The sequence below is a fragment of the Ptiloglossa arizonensis genome, chromosome 6 (assembly GCF_051014685.1).
Source record: "Ptiloglossa arizonensis isolate GNS036 chromosome 6, iyPtiAriz1_principal, whole genome shotgun sequence".
NCBI classification, from domain to species: domain Eukaryota; kingdom Metazoa; phylum Arthropoda; class Insecta; order Hymenoptera; family Colletidae; genus Ptiloglossa; species Ptiloglossa arizonensis.
The window spans coordinates 23,806,935-23,826,818 of NC_135053.1; the positions used below are offsets into that span (position 1 = coordinate 23,806,935).

At 51.9% G+C, this 19,884-nt stretch overlaps 1 protein-coding gene across 1 annotated transcript; it reads left to right on the plus strand.

Moving 5' to 3' along the window:
• Positions 1-3,604: 3,604 nt before the first annotated feature.
• On the plus strand, positions 3,605-3,877 carry LOC143148412 (uncharacterized). The gene has a single exon (XM_076314715.1). The coding sequence runs from the start codon at positions 3,605-3,607 to the stop codon at positions 3,875-3,877; it is 273 nt and encodes a 90-aa protein (XP_076170830.1).
• Positions 3,878-19,884: the final 16,007 nt, after the last annotated feature.

Consider the following 19,884-nt stretch of genomic DNA (forward strand, 5'->3'; position numbering starts at 1 on the left):
CGAAAATACGATCGATTGGCGAACGGGACGATCGTTCGAAGCGAGAAACGCTTGCCAGTTTTCGGTGCTCCGCGAGCGTATCTTCCAGGAAGGTTAAACGTTCCTGTCCGCGCAAAAATCAATTCGTCGTTTCGGCGAAAGCAACAACGTTAAAACAGCGAACAAAGACACACGTTCCTCGCGCGTTCCCACTTCTCTTTCTCGTGGAGTTGCTCTCGCCCACGATCGGCGATCTTATCTCCGTTCGTATCTCGAGCCATTCGCGCCTCCGCGAATCACTAGGTGCTTTTAATCGCGGCATCCCGGTGAACAACGTCGGTACTGTATTATGGGAGATTACGAGGCACCGTTTCGACTCGATTCCACCTCGGCTCGCGAGACCAGCGATTTTTCAATCGGCGAGAACCTTTCCACTCGAACAAATTGAATCCATCGGGAATTCTCCTTCGAAACACCGCTCTTTACCATTCGCAGCTCTCCCGATCGGGAACCCTTCGTTCGATCTTCCGTGGAAAACGCGATATTTACGGTGTTCGATATCTAAGGAGTTTCTCGTTCTTCAAGAAACTTCTCCAGTTGTGTTCTCTTTCGAATTGGAATCGGTTATCCGCGGGAAACTTTAATTCGATCAATACCCACGACGAGAAATAATTAAAAAAGCACGATTGTCTACGGTCGTTTGAAGAATAATTTCTATTCTTCCGCGACATCGCGTTGGTCCTCCGCATGCAAAAAATTGAGCAGAGGTTAACGTTCCCCGTAACGATCGAACGATCGAATCGATTGTTCCTTCCCAGAAATACGAGCGATCTCGATCGAGAGATTCCTCTCTGCAATTCAGCAATAGGGAACGAGCACTGTTCGCGTTCCGTGGTTGAAAGTCCGCTTCGAGTCCGAGGAGCGGATTCCTTCCCCGCGGACGTTTGTCGCGGTTACGCAATGGCGCGCGTTTAAGAACGACAGGGCACGATTTAACACCGGCAACGGTCGTTCCCGATGAATCGGTCAGGCGGAAAGCCGGTGGCGAAGCCAACGCGACTCGAGACCCGTGAAAGAAACTAGAAAGGTACGGCTAAGTGGAGCAACCGATCCGGTATCTCCGCCTCCTATTCGCCCCGAAGAAACGGAAGGGATAAAGAAGGGGTAAGATACCAGTGGAATAATGTCTCTATTCTCGCTCGGGCTGCCACATTCTCGAGCTCGTTTCTACCCCGATAATTACACGTTACCGAAGCACACTGGGCGCCCTTCAATTAGGCCGAGGAATCACCTGCTTCCATGCCGACCGACGAAAAACGCTGCTACGTCCTCGACCGTGAACCAGCCCCCTGCACCCCTGGGGAATGTTGGTCGTCGCGGAGTACGATCGCCCTCGCAGCTCGACGCGACCCTTTTCATCTCGCGAGCCACCGATCGTCCAACGAGGAGAGGGACCAACGAAAATAGACCGTGTTACGATTCACACCGACGTTGATTCTTCTTTTGTAATTGGACCTGGATTACCAACGCGGTTCCGCGCGTAAATTTCGAGCGAGAGACGGGAGACGAGCGATCGTGTCGTTCGATCACCGAATTCAACCCGGTGACGTCCACGCGAGCGACTCGCTCGTTAAAAACACCGTTAGATGGCTGTTCGCGGTTCGGTGTGGTTGCGATTGCGTTAAATTTAACAACGTTCGATCTACGGTAATTCGAACGGGCGGAAACTCGTACACGATCGCGTTTACGATCTCGGATTACACGATCGGCGGATCACCGTAGAGAGAAATCTCGTTAAATTTTGTTTTTCTTTTCTTTTTTTTTTTCTTGCCATCCGTATCCTCCTTTAATCGAACCGCGGGCAAGAAGTCTGCTCGATGGGCGGAAAAATCCACAGGAAACGTAATTGGTCGCGCGGCGGACTGCATATTGAAACGATTTACTCGGTAATACTTGGTGTGCAACAATCTCGAGCCGATAGGAGGTATCCGTGATTTTCTTAATTACCGTTCTAGTCGGGACGCGGTAACCGCATCCTCGGCTTCGCGTCTCGCACGAACGGCGATGGGGTATCGTCATCGAGACGTCCGCGACTCGTTTAAAATTGTCTTTTGTTGGCTCACGATTCGCGAATTCTTCGAACGCTCGACGCGCAAGGGTTCGCCTCGGCTAATAATGGCCACGTTCTCGTCGAAGGGCGTTGCGTGCGCGGCTGCACGACAGGAACCATATCTCAATTACGGGATTAATATACGAGCCATAAAAGCGATACCGCTGTGTTCCTCGCCGCACCGCACCGCACCGCACCGCACCGCATCGTGGCGTCCTCCCGCAAGCACGCTCGTATTCTTTCTCGTGCCTCGCGCATTCCTACCGCGCGAGTGTGTAATCCAATTAGATCCGTGCCCGCCGTGATTCGTTCCCGCCGATAGCTTCTACGCTTTCGCTTTGAAATATACGCGTCGATGCACCGTACGCGAAACGGGCGTGGAAGGGAGGAAAAGAATCTAATAGCTTTCGTAGACCAACGTCCAAAGCACCGATCGATCGGCACCGTTCACCGGTGTATCCCATCGGCCGTTATCCGGGGTGAATCGATTGCACGATCGTTTTCGATCGTACGCGAAATTCACTACACGGGAAGCCCGTGTGTTACCTCGCGATGAGAAACGTGTACACGGTGACGTCCCGAGCGTTACCGGTCGATTTGAATCTCGCGCTGTTTTTCAAACGTCGAACCGATCAATCCGAAACTTGACAAGTGTCATCTAGACGGATGGGAAATTTATTTTGGAAGTGTACACGGTGAAAATCCAGCAAAACGTAATTTCTCGAAAAGATGATATTAATTGGTTACCTAGATACTGTGATTTGACACCTTTGGAATTTTTTCTTCGGGCTCGCGTCGAAGGTAGGTTTGTGACGACAATTTAGAGACAATTCCAAAGCTGGAAGACAACATCGAACGTGTCGTTGATGAAATTGATTCGAGTTTGTGCGAAAACGTCGTGAGAAAGTTTGGGAAAATGTCGGTGGTCTGTAAAAAACCCGAAGAGGCTGTTTGGAAGAGATCTTGTTCCATTATTAACTCCCAAGTTTGTACTTTTAAATAAGAAGAAAAAAATTGAGATTACTTGAACCGTTTGAGTTTTATTCAAAAAGTAAATCGACCGGTGACGAGTGGGACACCCTCTATCGCGACCTGCCGTGCTCGCCACCAGAGGGAACCGACTCGTTTCCCGAGTTCCTTTATCGATCTCGCAAAGTCTCAGCGTACGAGACAGTGCCTGCTAGGACGAATCCACTGGCAAGTCCAGAATGATGAAACGCTCTCCACATTCTCGTTCCTTTTCCTCCATTGCACTCTTTACAACTCGTCGTAGCGTAAAAAGTATTCCGAATATACGAAACAGGCATTTTTAACTTCCTAACGTTACGACAGTGAAATGACTAAAGGATAGACACCATATCCAGTCGCGTGTATTACAATAATTTTTAATTATAGTACAACGATACAAGGTTAAAGAGATACTGAGGTTAACCTTGTACGGTATAAATCATCCCGTGAAAAACGGTCCTGAAATGTCCCCGCAGATTCCCGAGGCACCCGAGATTGTCGTAAGGGATGGACCTGTTCGCGGAGGGCGCCACGTTCGAGAGCATCGTGCGATACGTGGCGAGTAACACGAGGATCACGCACTCGCGAGTCGGTTACTTGGTCATGGAGGTCCTGAAGGCTGGCATGTCCGTAGGAAAGATCAAAAAGACACCGCGCGGCAACTACGTTCTGATATCGGAGAGGCCCTGGCCGAGCGCGCCCACGATAAGGGAGCCGCGGTTCAGCGACGACGACAGCAACGACAGCAACGACGACATCGTGTCGACGGACAGCCTCTGACTTTCGTCATCTGTGTCGAATCGTACGATGGTTTCCAGGCCCTTCGATAGAAAAACGAAACCTGCGATCTCGGTGCTCGAGATTCGTGGATAAAAAAAATGTTCAATGTACGCAACGTTTTGTAGAATCGAAATAAAACTTACTCGTCCGCTCGAAGCGCGTTTCTCGTTACACCGAACGTGGCCCTTCGATAGAAAAACGAAATCTACGATCCTGGTGCTCGAGATTCGTGGATAAAAAATATATTCTCTGTACGTAACGTTTTGTAGAATTGAAATAAAACTTACTCGTCCGCTCGAAGTGCGTTTCTCGTTACACCAAACCTTCGATAGGAAAACGAAATCTACGATCAAAGTGCTCGAGATTCGTGGATAAAAAAAATGTTCAATGTACGCAACGTTTTGTAGAATCGAAATAAAACTTACTCGTCCGCTCGAAGCGCGTTTCTCGTTACACCGAACGTGGCCCTTCGGTAGAAAAACGAAACCTACGATCACGGTGTTCGAGATTCGTGGATAAAAAGAATGTTCTCTGTACGCAACGTATCGTACGATCACGGTGCTCGAGATTCGCGGGTAAAAAAAATATTCTCTGTACGCAACGTTTCGTCAAATATAAATAAAACTTACTCGTCCGCTGGAAGCGTATTTCTCGTTACACCGCACGTGAGTTTCGTTCCCATTTCCCGCGCAAAAAGTGTCCGTTTGAGAAGAGGTTCCAGAGTTCGCGATCTCCGCGGAGAACACAGCCGCGAACCGGTGTCCGACATTCCGTACAGGAAATAAAATGGTAATCGTCGAATGTAAATTAATCGAACGCCCCATTATCCGTCGTTGTAATTGAATAATTGTTCCGGGCGGTCGTTCTCCGGTACGCGTCCTGTCGTTACAATACTAATTGCGCTTGGCTGGCCGCGATGCTCCTTTCAACCTCCCCTTTCGTCCTTAACGACTGGACGATCTTCCACGGTAAACGTATTTCTATCGGCTGAAAGGAACGCGAAGGGGCCCCGCATCGATCCCGTTCCGTCGACGACGAAGAAATCGTGTTCCCCGGGCCATTCGGTGTTCTTGCCGGCAATTTCGAGGTATATTTCGTGGGCTGCTTTCCGGTCGGGGAACGCGCATCGGCCCCCGCTTCGGTAATTGGTTCGTTTTAACTGCGAGCTCGATGGTTATGAATTTATGCCTCGCCGCGTAAGATATAATTGGCTGTCCAATTAATATCTCGATAAAAAACTTTTGCCTCCGCGAGATTCTGCGCCCTGCCCCACCCCTTCATCGCGTGTGTGTCCCTCCACCCTTTCTCTCTCTCTCTCTCTCTTATCTCTTTGTCTGTCCGTCTGTCGCTCGTCTCTCTCGATCGTTTTCTCTCTCTCTCTTTCCCGTTGTTGGCTCGCTCGGTTCGCCGCGTGCTCCGTCAGCGGGGGTTCCGAACTACCGAAACCCTTTCGGGAGAAGCGTCCCGGCAAACAAGAAGATCGCGATCGACCACCGCCCGGATAATTGATTTTCCACCGAACGAACGTCCCACGGGTTTCGATTCGTCGAAGCGTCGAACGAACGGATCGCGGGACCGTTTCTCCGACGAATTTCGAGCGTTCGCCAACGACTACCTCGTGTTGGATTCGTGCGAGATACGAGTAGACCGAGTTCGTTCACCGTCGGTAGCTGTTCGTTCGTTAGAGGAGACTGTGGTTACCGAACGGCGAAGATTCGAGCGATTCGCGTTCGAACGACGTCGACCGGTTTCTTCGCGATCGATCGAACGCGCGCGTTCTTTCCGTCTCGGGGATCGGGAACGACACGGTGGGACCGTAGGGAGGAATTACACGGTGGCTGGTCCCGTTTCGAAGCCAGTGGGTCGGTCGTTCTACTCGCGATTCGGGCTACCGTTCGAGGCCGCGGAGAATATCAGTCGCGAGGTCCCCGAGCACGGAGTTATATATTTCTCGACGGAGGAACTCGCCGGTTGTCGGTACTTTGCAACAATGTGGAGAACGTCCGCGCTCCACGCCACGTCCTTTGATTTGTGTCCCTTTGTTGAATAAGCGTTTTTCATGCATCGTGGCCTCTCACCGGAACGATGTAACTCGTTTCTCCCGGTGTACGTATGTTAAGGACCTTTTAAGACGTCTCTTAAGTTTACCCTGCTGCGCTACCGGTACCAGTTTCCGTTCTCCGTTGCGCGGTACACATAGGCGAAGCCGTGCTATTGCCTCCTGCTCGAGACGAACCCGCCTCCTCCACGGGTTCTCTCCTCTTCGCTCCTTTGCCTAGGCCCCCGGGGCCCTGGCACCGGCCCTCCCCTCCCCACCTTTCCTCCTCCTCCTCGTCCAGCTCGACGCCGCTCTCCCTTTCACTTTCCGTCTTCCTTACTCCCGATCCGCGTTCTTCTTTTTCGAGGTGGCTGCAGGTGTCGTGCATTGTCCGCCGTCGCGGCCTCTAAATCTCCGTCCCTGACGTTCTGCGGCGTAGCTGCGCCGAGCCGAGTACTCCCAAGATACATACGACTGTCGGGAAGTTACACGTTCCCCTGGACTCGTCTTATTGCGAAACGGTCCGAGCCGATAACCATCTTTTCGGGAATTTCGGGCCCTTTCATAAGTCTCATCTCCGCGCCGCTCCCCCGGTCTCGAGCACCGCGGACACCACCGCCCGTTTAGACCCGCCGACTCCGAACCTTTTCTTCTTCGCTCGAGAAATCGACGGGGTTGTAATCGTTCCAGGCGACGATATCTACGAACGATGCGAGAGGAACGCACTGTTGATTCTGGGTACAGAGTCACGAACGACGTTCGAGTCGCGAAACGAATCGACTGTCCGGATACAATCGAGAAACTTGGTCAACGATTATGGGTGTTGCGGAAGTTTCGAGCGCGTTGCGTTGATCGAGCGTAATTCGAGCGTTTGACAAGAATTCCTGGCGTTTAACGACTCGAACGACGCCTAAGAAATCTTATCCACGGACCTTCGAAGATCGACGCAATAATGTTTCGTTTAAAGAGCAATCGAACGATCAGAGGACACTTCCAGTTACGATACCAGGCTCCCGAACGACCAATTACCAACCGAACGAGATTCATTCCGGTAATTACAAGGAACGCTCGCGTCACAGGGACGTGCAAATACGTGCAGCGAGGGACTAAGGATAAGTAACCCCATCCACGGAAGCCTCGAAATTAGGAGAGCGCTTCTCGCGTAGAGTGATCGAACAATTAACGAACGCACCGGTTACCGTGCAAAAGGTATCCCCGAGAGACAGATTACCGCTCGAACGAGATTTACTCCGGTAATTGCAGGAAACGCGTCACGGAGAGTACACGCGTGGGGACCGGCTAACAACTTCAACGACATCGATGAAAAACTTTCGTCGGTGAACCCTTAAAATCGAGACAACGTTGCTTTTCGCGTAGAGCGATCGCACGATTAGCGAACGCGCCACGGTCACCGTGCGCGGGGATTCCCCGGAGGATCGATTACCGGTTGAACGAGATTTACTACGGTAATTACGAGGATCGCGTCACGGAGTAATCGATCGATCGACGACTTGAACGACACCTGAGAAAAGTCATCCACGAAAGTCCCGGAAAACTGGTATTGCTCGCGCGGAGTAATCGAATTATTGGTCCCGGTTGGAGAAAAGGTTCTCCGAAAGATCTATTATCGGCTAGGTGATATTTAATCTGATAATTACACGGAGTAACCGATCGATCGACGACTTGAACGACACCCGAGAAAACTCATCCACGAAAGTTCCGGAAAACTGGTGTTGCTCGCGCGGAGTAATCGAATTATTAGCTCCGGTTGGAGAAACGGTCCTCCGAAAGATCTACCATCGGTAGGGTAGAAATTTAGGTAGGTGAAATTTAATCCGGTAATTACATAGACCAACCGATTGACCGACGACTTCGGTAACACACGAGAAAAATTTATCCACAAAAGTTCCAATAATCGGCATAGTATTGCTCCTCGCGCGGAGTAATCGAAAAATTGTCCTCGGTTGGCGAGAAGGTTCTCCAAAGGACCTGTTACGAGTAGGTGAGATATAATCCGGTAATTACAATCGCGTCATGGAGTAACTGACGACTTCAACGACACCCAAGAAAAATTCATCCACAAAAGTTCCAATAATCGACATAACGCTGCTCCTCGCGCGGAGTAATCGAACAATTGTCCCCAGTTGGCGAGAAGGTTCTCCAAAGGACCTGTTACGAGTTAGGTGAGATTTACTCCGGTAATTACAAGGAACGGTCGCGGTCTCAGGGACGAGTAAAAGCGAAAACAATTCGCGCCTCGAGCTCGGAACCCGTCGCGTTCTCCGCAAACACGGCGCCTACACGTATTTATGCGTCCGCGCGGTACACCGGTCGAAGCGTTAACGTCGAAACGAAATGTGTACTCAACAAGCCCTGGAACAGACGCCGGTACACACGGTGGACGCGCGTCGGGTCTCGCGAGAGCGAGCGTTCCTGTTCTCGCGCGACGTCGCCGTGGAAAACGTTCGTTCGCTGATCCTATACGGTGTCCACGCGGCCAGACGGAAGACTTATGCGTCTGCGCGGAGAGGTCCGCGGGTTCGAGAAACAGGAAGAAAACGGAGGAAGGGCCCGAACCACGCGCAGGGTGTATCGGCGGCGTACAAATTTATGCCGATGCCACGTTAATGTCCCCCGAGGCGCATACATTTTCCTCGGGGCCTCGACGTCCGCGGCGCTCGCGAGCGGTTTCGCGAGACGCAGCTGCGGCTCCGCGCGGAATCCTCGTATCGTTCTACCCGTCGAGAAATTGAAGAATCTGCGAATTCGACAACCTGCGACTTCGATCGAAAAGAAGAAAAATTTCGGTCAGGATTCGAGGGGAGTCAAAGTTTCTTTTCTCGATTCGTCGAGAGCTTCGAGAACGTCGAAACTCGACGATTCGAAAGTTCGAGCCTCGAACGATTTAACCTACAGAACTTAGTCTTTGTGATTCGACTTTGAACGTTCGAAATTCAGCTTTACGACTTTGTAGCTTCGAAAGTTCGAGCTTCGTACAATACAGCCTTAAGAAATTAGTACTTAAGATTCAACTTTGAATATTCGAACTCGATCTTTACGACTCTGTAGCTCCGTACAATGTAACCTTGAGAACGTAATCCTTAAGATTCAACACTGAACGTTCGAACTTGAGCTTCGCGACTTTGCAGCTTCGAAAATTCCAGTATCGTACAACGCTTAGCCCTTGAGATTCAGCTAGGAAGTTTCTTGGATAGGAGGTTTAAGCGCGGTTAGGTCGTATCGAGAAGATCGAGGAAGAGCCCGCGGGATCGCTTCGGTGCATCGATTCGTCCCGAGCTCGGGCGTTCATCGTGCCGGGAAGACGAATCGCGGGTCCGGTAATTTCCAGCGATGAAGGTCGCGCGTTGCCGCGTAATGCACCATCCGTTCGATCGGATGTATTTTTACCTGGAATCGATTCGAACGAAACGCACAGCGGTGGCAGCTGGTCCGCGCGCGCGGCCGGCCCAATTAGGGTCTAGACGCCGCGGCGCAGGCCCCTCGAGGACTCTCTCGCTTCCTCTCGGTTCGTCTCGGTTCCTCTCGGTTTCCGTGGGTTCGAGCTCGCGGCGCGCACCTGAATCGGCGCACAGGCCTCGAAGAGGACAAGGGAGGCTTTTAGCGGTCGCGCAGCCTCCTTACGAGCTTCGCACTTTATTTATCTACATCTCTGTTGCGCGGCGCGCAACGCGGTTTCGGTGCAACTCCGGCAGGGGCCCGATGCCCGCCACGGCAACCTACTTACGTATATGGCGCACCGGGGTGCAAATTATGCGCGTTGCGAGTAGCCTCCGCGCGGCGGCCGCGTGTGGGTCTTTTTATCGACCGGAATATTTTAAAGCCGTGGATCGGGCCAGCGCGAACCACCATGGAAATATATGGAGATACGCTCTCCGCTCGAAGGGGGAGCAGCGCTTTTTTCGAAAACGTCCGCGCGGCCACGGTGTCCATTACGCTCTAAATTGTGCTCCCCGGAACGCGAGATCGCGCGTTAAGACGGCCGAGTTAACGGATGTTCCGAGTATTTTCGCCCGAGCTGCTCCCGGTCGGTTCCAATGGAATTGTAAACGCCGAAAGATACTCGCACCGAGATTCGCGAACCTGGAACCGCGACTAGAAACTCGCGGGACATCGAACGACCGACTAACGTTCATTGTAAAATCCGATTTTCCTTCGCACCGAATATTCGAGGTTTGGTTCACCTTTGGAGAGCAAATAAGCGTACATCGAGAGGACTAGTTCTTCCTTTGTGCACCGAACACGATGCACGATGCACCGAACACGATGCACGATGCACCACGAGTCGACTACTTTGTAACGTCGGAAGAAGAAGAAATCGCGTCGAGGGCAAAGATTACGCGACGCGCGCGAACCTCTTTGAAAACGCAAGTTCGAGAAGCATCGCCGACAGAGTTCCTCGCAGCCGAATCTACCGTGCGCGCAAAGTACCTTGCGATGGTTCCCGCGAAGGTTCTCGCGAGGCGCGAGAGAAAGGGAGACGAAAAAACGAGCAAGAGCCACGGGAACCGGCGTCGGTTTTGCAACCTCATCCAAATAGAGTGTAGATTCCTACGTATCGAGATAATCGATCTTAATGGACGAGGGCTCGCCGCTAATGAACGCGGCAGCTAGCGAGCGAGAGCTCGACGCGCGTGTCGAAAGCGGCGGGTTTCTGCTCGCGGCGGGGAAACGAACGTTGGATCGGGATCGGTGGCGTCCTAGGAGGAAATCCGGTTGTTTTTCGTCGCAAGAGAGATCGACTCGAGCGGACGTAACGCGGTTTCCGCGGATACGTTGAATCGTATTCGAACGCGCTGCGTTTAGGGTTCTCGGTGTTGAAGGGTAAACCTCGGCCAGCCACCTTCGGCCGCTACTTCTTCTAGGCGCTGGTCGCGCAATTACGCATTATGTCTCGCAATCGGTAAAACTCTAAGTACGCTCCGACGCGCGTAGTTTGCCGGGCGTAATTTCACCTTCGATTCCCCGCGGTCCCCTTCCTGGCCCTGCGCGCCGTTGGAACACCGCCGGGTCTTGTAATTTCACCGTAGCGGGATGGTGGCGCGAGGAACCGGTGCCTGGAACTGCGCAGGAAGGTGTAACCAGCGCCTGTAATCAGCACGTACCTCATCTTCGACGATAACGCGAAATTCCTCGCGCGTATGCGTTCCACGCTTTTTTTCCGTGACTTCGGTTCCCGGTTCCTGGCGAAGGAAGAGGTCCCGAGAGACCCGTACCGCGAGAACGCGAGAACGCGAGAACGCGAGAACCAACGGCCGATAGAAATTACCGCGTTCGCTCCACCGTGCCTCCGACACACCGAGTCGAAATTTCTTTTACGTTTCCCGCCGGAGTACCGACACTTTACCGGTTCGTCGCGACCGGCTTGCCTACAAACTCGTCCCGCGTTAACCGGTGTCTCGTTAAGGTCGTTCAGCGATGCGTCGATCGATCGCGACTAAATGCGAGGAAACAACGAAGATGTCGGAAGACGAAAGGAGAACGTTACCAATTTTGTTGTTTTACAACGGTGACTGGATCGAGCTTTACACTTTGAATTTTCGAAGAACGGAAAACCGTTCAGCGATGCATCGATCCATCGCGATCAAATGCGAGGAAACAACGAAGAGATCGGACGACGAAAGGAGAAAGTCACCAATTTTGTTTCTTTGCAACGAATCAACGACCACTGGATCGAGCTCTACACTTTGAATTTTTGAAGAACAGCTTCGAATTCGTTTTCGAGAGGTGTCTTCGAACGGGAGATTTTCAAAAGATTCATCCTCGCAATCCTCCGAAGCGAAGAGCGTTCAGAACGTGTCTAAAAAATGATATCGAACGTTAACGCGAACGAGCACCAACTTGTCCAAGTATCGTACAATTTCGTCTTCGAAAGCGTTCCGATTCGTTACTTCGACCGGTAGATAAACCCAATTGGTTCAACGATCCGACGAAACGCAGCGAACGATATAAAAATCCTTCCCGATAAATCAAAATTTCAAGCGATAAATTAATCCCGCGTAGATGGAATTACTCCGCGGTCGCGGTTGCGCAACGTGCAACGACCTTTGCTATTATAAATCAAAATTTTATCTTGATTTATTGCACGGTATTTACGAACGTCTAATCAAATTTGCTCGCTTATCCGGTATATTTAGAGATCGCTAATCTTCCGGTGTACGTAGCGATATCGATGTAGATCGCGACGTCGATTCGGTAGGTCCCTCGGCCCGGTGATCGGTCGCGGTATCGGCTCCTTGGCTGTCGAGGAACGAGCTAATTCCTGGCCGATAAGGCCGCGTTTCGCGTTAATCGGGCCGGATAAGGGGGCTACCGTGGCTCCGGGAAGGGGCGGAATTAATTAGCTCAGGCCGCGACGGATTGGCGGACGTTCGAATCGTGGGGAGACCGGTACCGTTTCGATCGTATCTGGCCTCAACTGTCGCGGGCTGGTTCACCGGGAACGAGTTTAAATTACTCGAGGAAAAGGCCGTTGCGCTCCCTCGATACCAATGTCTTCGTTACGCGGCCATACTTTCGGAGCAATTATCGACGAAACGCAGGAATCGTCGTATCGATGCTCGGAGAGATACGCGCGGAGAGTGTTCCAACGGAACTCGACAATTCCGAGGAAATCGCAACGCGAGCGACGAAACGCGCGAGGATCGCGCTCCGTTTGTTGGAAATCGGATCGGAGCACGATGTATCGTTTAACCGAAGATTACGGTTTCATCGTCCGTCTCGAGAAGGGTGCGTTTCGCGGGAAAACGGGTCGCGTGTCCGTAAAACGGAGATTTCCAGCGAACCGCGGGTAGGATGTCGAAGATCGAGATTGGTATCGGTGCGTGCACGCTCGTGTGCACGCTCGTGTGCACGCGGCACTCCTCTACGTAACACCGAGCGCCATCGTTACGCGTTGGCCATTTATCCACGCGACTGTGTTACACTGTATCGCGAAATTACTCCACGGGGGATGTCTATCGCGCTCTTAATCGTCTCCCCGAGAAGCTTGCTCCAGAGGAGGAGAAAATTGCCGGAGTACCGCGCCACGATCCGCTCGGTAACGCGCGGATCGAGTTTCCGTTGAATCGACCCGAAGACAGACGAACATTCTTAAATACTCGAGACGATCGTTGTCCACGATCGTTTTATTTCCGCTCTCGGCGGCAGTATGGTTCGTCTCGCTCGAGAATCTCGCCGCTCCAAACATCCGAAGTCTCGCGGTAAGATAAGAAACTCGGCGTAATGGTGGAATCCTCACGAAGGCCGTGAGCGCGGTCGTGGTCGATCTTTGAAAAATTTTGCCCTTAGAAGCGAGTCCCTCGATCGCGCTTATTATTCCCGATCCTTTCTCCGGGATGAAATTCCGCGTAGACGGTGTTCCGGCGCGCGAGCAACGAACGACAAGAAAACGGTTCGCGTCGGCTCGGCTCGATTCGAAAGAAGATGAAGAAGCAGCAGCACCGCGCACCGGGAATTCTTCGCGGGGAACGAGGAAAGTCGGAAACGCTGTCGAAGCCATCGCTTCGATGGAAACCGAGCTGTTCTCGATTCCGCTCGTGGTCGGACCGGGCGGAAGGAGAGGAATAAGTGCAAGAAACGATGAAAAGCGGCGCTGGCGAGTTCCCGGAGCGGTGCGCAAAAGGTGTTCGGGTTAGGTGTACGTTCCGCGGGAGCGTTTCTTGCGTCCGCGGCGAGCGATATCGGCTCGCGGTGGCCTTCTATCCTTCGCGTACACGTGTACGCAACCACCGAGAGGCGGCATTATACGCGGGTCCATTTATCTGCGGGGATAAAACGCAGATAGGATCTGCGTCCGCGCGAGGTCCTGCCAGTATTTGTCATGGAGATGCGACCCACCGATACCACCTCGCCCGTCCGTGGAATTACCCTCGCCGCGCTCGGATTCTTCAGCGTACGCCGGTAATTTACCGGGCCCCTCGACGTCGCGTCACGACGCCGATCCTTTCCCTAACCCCTTTCCTTCCTTCCTTCCTTCCTGGTCCACCAAACCCCCCACCCTCTTCTCTTCCACCTCTCGTCGTTCCTCCTCTACCTCCTCTCGATCTTCGTCGCGCGTTGTTCGCGAAATTCGTTAACTACCGGGAAATAACACGGTACCCGGTCCAAGTAGGGGTAGGGGAGACAGGTGGAGGGCGCTTAGCGACCGCAAAACTTTTTGCTCCGAGCGAAATTGACATGTGGCTCGAGGATGCTTACGGATGTCGCGCTGCCAAGGACTCTCCGCGAGGACCGTTTCGAAGAATCGAACTTTTTTTTTTTTACACACGGTCGCCGCGGCTTTGCTTTCGTCGCGGGGATTGTGGAACGAACGCTTCGGTCGTTGGACTTTTTATCAGCGTGCCGTCGAGGACGTTACTATCGAACCGTATCGATTCGGAAGTTGCGCGTTGTCGATTGTGTCGCGTCTAGACACGGTTCCTAGGGACGCGTGACGACGACTTTCGTATTCGTCATCGGAGGAAAAACGATCGTTCATCGTTTCCCGTAAGTTCTCGTATCAGCTCCGATCGGTATACGATACGTTGCTCCAGAAGTTTTATCGTTGGATAAGAAACGGAGCTATTAAATTGGTCGTTTTATTTTTCTAAAGATAGTACTACCGTTCGATGATCATGTGCGAAATTTCGCATAGATCAGTCGACTCGTTTGTATATTTACGGTTGTTCAAAGTTTAAGAGTCCTAGTATTCTTTTACAATGGAAAAAACGACAAAACTTGTGTACTCTAGTACACGATCCACTACCGATCTGTTAGAATGCTTCACCGACGAGTCCATTAACGCGAGCAAAACGCTTTCCCTTCCTTTTCCTATTTTCACTCGTTCGTTCCTCTATCGCGTCCTTTGGAAGTCGCCACGGTAACGCGGAAGAAAATCGAGTAGTTTTCGAGGACAGGTTCCACGGTGAGTATCGACGCGCGTGGCTCGAGCGTGCGCGCGCGTGTTCGTACAATCTCCTAGGAGCGAAGCAGGATCGATAGATTATTATCGCAGCCGGAGTCCACTCACGGTGTATACGATCAACGTGGTTACACCTCGGGCAAAAGGCTGCTCCTTAATTTCGGAACTCGTCCGACCTACTTTTCGAAACTCGGTTATTCGAACAACCGTCGTTACGAGATCGCACATTTGTTTCTGTTGGAACGAATGCAACAATGACCTTAAGGGTGGCAGATGTCGATGTCGGTTTTAAGGACTGTCTCTATATTCGCGCGGAAGGTTTGTCCGCCACGTGGTCAAAGGTTTGGCTGTTTTCCTTTTGGTTTTTCTTTCTAGTCGAGTTCCAAGTCGAGAGTCACGAAGACGACATGACATGGTCGTCGTTCGCGTCAAGGCATATCACTGTATACTTGTTTCTTCGGACTTTGTACTTTCATATGTACGAAAACTATACCACTGGATATACGAGATCCCTGCATATTACAATAAACTACATATTATAATCTGAACTGTTCTTTTGGGTTTTCTTCTAGTCAGTTTCCAAGTCGAGAGTCACGAAGACCACGCGACACTGTCGTCGTTCATATCAATACATATCACTGTATACTTGTTTCTTCGGACTTTGTACTCTCATATGTACGAAAACTATACCACTGGATATACGAGATCCCTGCATATTACAATAAACTACATATTATGATCCGAACTTTTCTTTTGGGTTTTCTTCTATTCAGTTTCCAAGTCGAGAGTCACGAAGACCACACGACACTGTCGTCGTTCACATCAAGACATATCACTGTATACTTGTTTCTTCGTACTTTGTATTCTTACATGTACAAAAACTATACTACTACAGATCCCTGCATATTATAATAAACTAGATATTATAATCCGAAGTTTGCAACAGTTTACGGTATCGCGAATAAACTCTGGGCAGCAATTCTCTGGACGATGATCGCGATACTCGAGAACGCTCGATCGACGCCGGAGAAGAAGAAAAAAAAAAACGCACGCCCGGCATTTTGGGCGCGCGCGTTAAACGAGCGGAGTAAAAACACCGCGGCTTCGCACCTGTGCGACCAGAAGTCCCTTTATGGTTTCCAGTAAAACAGTCGAGCGCCGTGCGCGCTCACGGGACATAATCCCCGCGGACAGCCAGGAATCTTAATCGTCGGAACAAACACGAATTGCTTAAAGCGCTTTGCATAGAAATGTACAACTTCCACTCGGGTATTAGTCGACCGAACCTTTTCAGCCTACGGGAGGCTTTCCGTCGGATTTAAGGAATCGCGCGATAGAGCGACCGTGGAAAGCGGATAAGTGGTGATTCACGGAAGAATTCGAGAATCGAACGAGACAGGAGCGCGAGCCGGCCATGTTGAAACTACTTCATAAATATCCGTCTAACTCGGTTGGATTTCGTTTCGCGGATTCGCGGATCGCATCGTAGATAAATTTGAACGATTCGGTTCAACGCGAGGATGTCGACGTTACGTTGCTGCGAGAGGAATTCTTGTTTCGATTCTTATTTACCGAAAGATTCGGTAACGATGAAACGACCTCTCTTCGTAAAATTACAAAGAAAAAAGATTCCAAGAATAGGAATTGATTTTCTTCAACTCTCAAAGCGCTAAAGCTTTGTAGAAAGGCGCGTAACGCTCGCAAATACCAGCAAGAATTACTCGAGAAGTACTCGAAAAGTTATAAATCGCGAGGAATCGTGACCGTTGCTCGTTCTCGAAACGCGAACGAATTTTCAACGATCGTTGGGCAACGACGCGCTCCACGAAGATCGATGCATCCGCGATAATTCGATAAAATTGTAAGAGCGCGCGAGACCGCCAGGGGGGAACGTCTAAACCGTTTCGGGCGAAGGTTAGCGTTGTCGAGAAAAGAACGGAGGCACGGAAACGAAAGGCAAACAGTAGCCGGCGACCGGCTGGAAAGTCGGGGATCCGTGTTCGTGTAACCGGTAAAAGCCGGCGTTCAGCTCGCGCGAGTAAATTAGAGAGATAGCGCGAACGAAAGGAACAGAGCCCGAACGTGTGAATGGGCCGCGTAGCGGTGCGGAGATTCCGTTTTATAACGCGGACGGTGTGCGTATCGAGTAAAACACGCGCTCGGACCATTTCTCCGTGTAAATTGAAATACAAACTCTCTTCTCTCCTCGGAGGGAACGGGGTACGGAGGGGCGGTTAGGAGGTACCAGAAAGGATCGGTTCGAACGTTATTGTCCGTAGATCGTTTTCCTGAAATCCACGCTCTCCGGTAGAGGGTTGAACAATGGGGCGTCCCGAGTAACTGCCAGTATCGGATTCGTTGATCGCGCATTGGATCGGCCGGACGGGAGGGAGAGAGGAGGAAGTAAAGAAGAAAAAGGAGATTCTAAAACGAGCGACGACGCCGGTCCTCTCGACGTCTCTCCGGTCTGGCTGGCTGGCTGGCTGCCTCCCGGCCGTCCGTTGCACGGTGTACCCGCGACGCCGAGACCGGGGCCTGTTTCTCCTTTTTCTTATCGAAATAAAAGTCCCGGGGAGTATTAAGAGTACGCGGTGGCTGCCGGTTGTTTCGCCCCGGCGTAGGTTTCTCGATCGGCGCGAGAGACCGATCGAATAAAAGGAAAAAGGGCCAGGAGGAAGGGAGAGAGAGGAAAAAAAACGAAGCAATGGGAAAAAGGAGAAGAAGACGAGGGGAGAAACCGGGGGATTCGTCGACGAAAAAGGAACGAAATGGTAGAAGCGGAGGGGTCTCTCGTCGTGAAACGACTGCGGCGGCTCCCGCTGAGACAAAGGGCGAGAACCTGCACTCAAAACAAACATCACTCCGCCATTCATTCCGGGCCACGGGATTTCGAACATTCATCCCCCACGGTTCACGGCGGTGATGGCGAGGGCGAGGGCGAGGGCGAGGGCGAGGACGAGGACGAGGCAGAAGCGGTGGAGGGCTCGACGCGAGTCGAGGGGGACCACCGAAAACGAGACAATGCCGCCGAGATCGAGACGCACGCCTACCGCGCGAGCGTACACCCGCTCGATTTAGGCCGCATTCACACGCGGACGTGAAAAGGAAGTGGCGCGCGGAACGTCGTCGCGCCCGAGGAGAAAGACCCTGCGACGCAGACGCCAACACCTTCTTCTCGACCGGGCGTTAAAAACCGGGACGAGTGCAACGCGGACCCCCTTATTGCGCGACCGCCGCTTTTGTGCGCTCGTGTCGGGCTCACGCGAGATCGAGATCGATCGACCGGGTCCGCGCCACGGGTTACACGCCCCGTACCTCTTCTATGGGAAACCGCACAGTGGGACGGGTGCGTCGCGACATCGGAAGAGTCGAGTCGCGATCTTTGGAAACGGTGCCCTAGAAAGGGGAAGAGGAATCGACTATGGAAGATCGAGGGGGTTCGAGTCGCGGTCAATGGGCCAGATCGACGTTCAAATTCCGAACGAAAGGTAAACGAATGTCTTTTCGCTGCTGGTGGTATATAATTAGAATTCGAAACCTTTGTAGTAAAGTACGAAATACTTTGCTGCGGAACGTACTCCGTTCGGATCAAATTTTGCCCTCGGTGTCGGTAAAAGATCAGAGAAACACAAGTGTTGATTTTCTTTTATTATTTCCACTTCGATGTTTCTTCAGTGTCGGAGGTTTTGGAATCGCGAACCTTATCTGTACAATTTCTTTCGAGCCCCCGTATAGAATTCTCCCCGCGAATCTTCCGTTACGGGATCGATAAGAATGAACGAACCAGACCGCGAAACGATTTACGAGCACGTAACAACGCGCTTCCGGAAACACGTATCAAAGTATCGTCCGTGGTCGCAAATCTTCGTCTCGATCCACCGCGCGGGAACAGGACAGAGGGTGTCCTAACCCAACGCGAGGTCGATCATCCATCTCGCGAGGTGCACCGGTGTCCCGGTAGCCGGATGATTAATATCGTAATCGGTGAATTAGTAACACTTAACTCCGAAAGAATTCTATCGTGCCTCTGTCCCTGTATCGACGCGTCGACGGTACGACAGAGGGAGGTTTTTAGCAGGAGAGACGGTAGCGAGAGGTTCGCCCGTCCCCCGGCTGCCGCCGGACCGAGAAACGTTCGTCCGGCCTAGATATCATCAGGGGTCCCCGGTGGGTCCGGGTTCGGGAATCATTAGGGCCGACGGAGGACGCATTCCGCAGTTGGGCATCGGGAGAGGCCCGAGAAGAGTCCTCGTCTTCGGATCATCCGGTGGCCCCGCGACGTGGCTCGTCCGTCCCTCCGCGCGAGAGTTTCGAAAGATCGGCCCCCACGGCATTTATTAAGGCCCTTATCAGATTTCGATTTGGGCGACGTGGAGCAACCACGGATACCGTAATTATTTTTATTAGTACCGCCGCTAACACGGTACACCTTCTTCTCGTCGCCGCGAACCACCGTCAGCGAGCCGAGATCGACTCGCCGCGGACCCAACGGGCCCACGATCGCGCAAAGGGGGCCCCGATGAGTTTTCGGGACGCGGGCTCGACGCGATCGTTTCGTCGCGCCTCGCTGTCTCCCTGTCTTTTCCTACCTTCGTTCGTCCCGTCCCCCTTGACGAGGTGTTGCGGACGATCGAGTTCCTGCGAATTTCGGCAAATTTCGCGACACTCGGATCTCTCGAGCGGTAAACCGGATTAGGAATCCGCGTGGACTTTAACGAAGAGTTACAGTGTGAAACATTGGAGTCATTTCGGTGGTTAGAAGAAGAATTGGAAACCCTTTGTTTCGAAACAGAACCATTTTTACGCTATAGTCGTCGTCGTCCGTCGCTTTGCTTAACTTACCTTGCCTCTGTTTAACACACTCGTGCTTCACCGTTGCAACGTTCAATTTTTCGCCCAGGTTGATAACAGACAGTCGAATTCTCGCAGCAATCGTCCTTATATGCACATAGATGCATACACACTTCTACACTCCATCCGTCATCAACGGTGGACAGTCGAATACCTACAATAATCGTCATCGTACGAATACCCGCAACAATCGTCCTC

Excerpts from the sequence above, each read along its gene's own strand:
- LOC143148412 (XM_076314715.1), top strand. The coding sequence starts at position 3,605 with ATGGACCTGTTCGCGGAGGGCGCCACGTTCGAGAGCATCGTGCGATAC.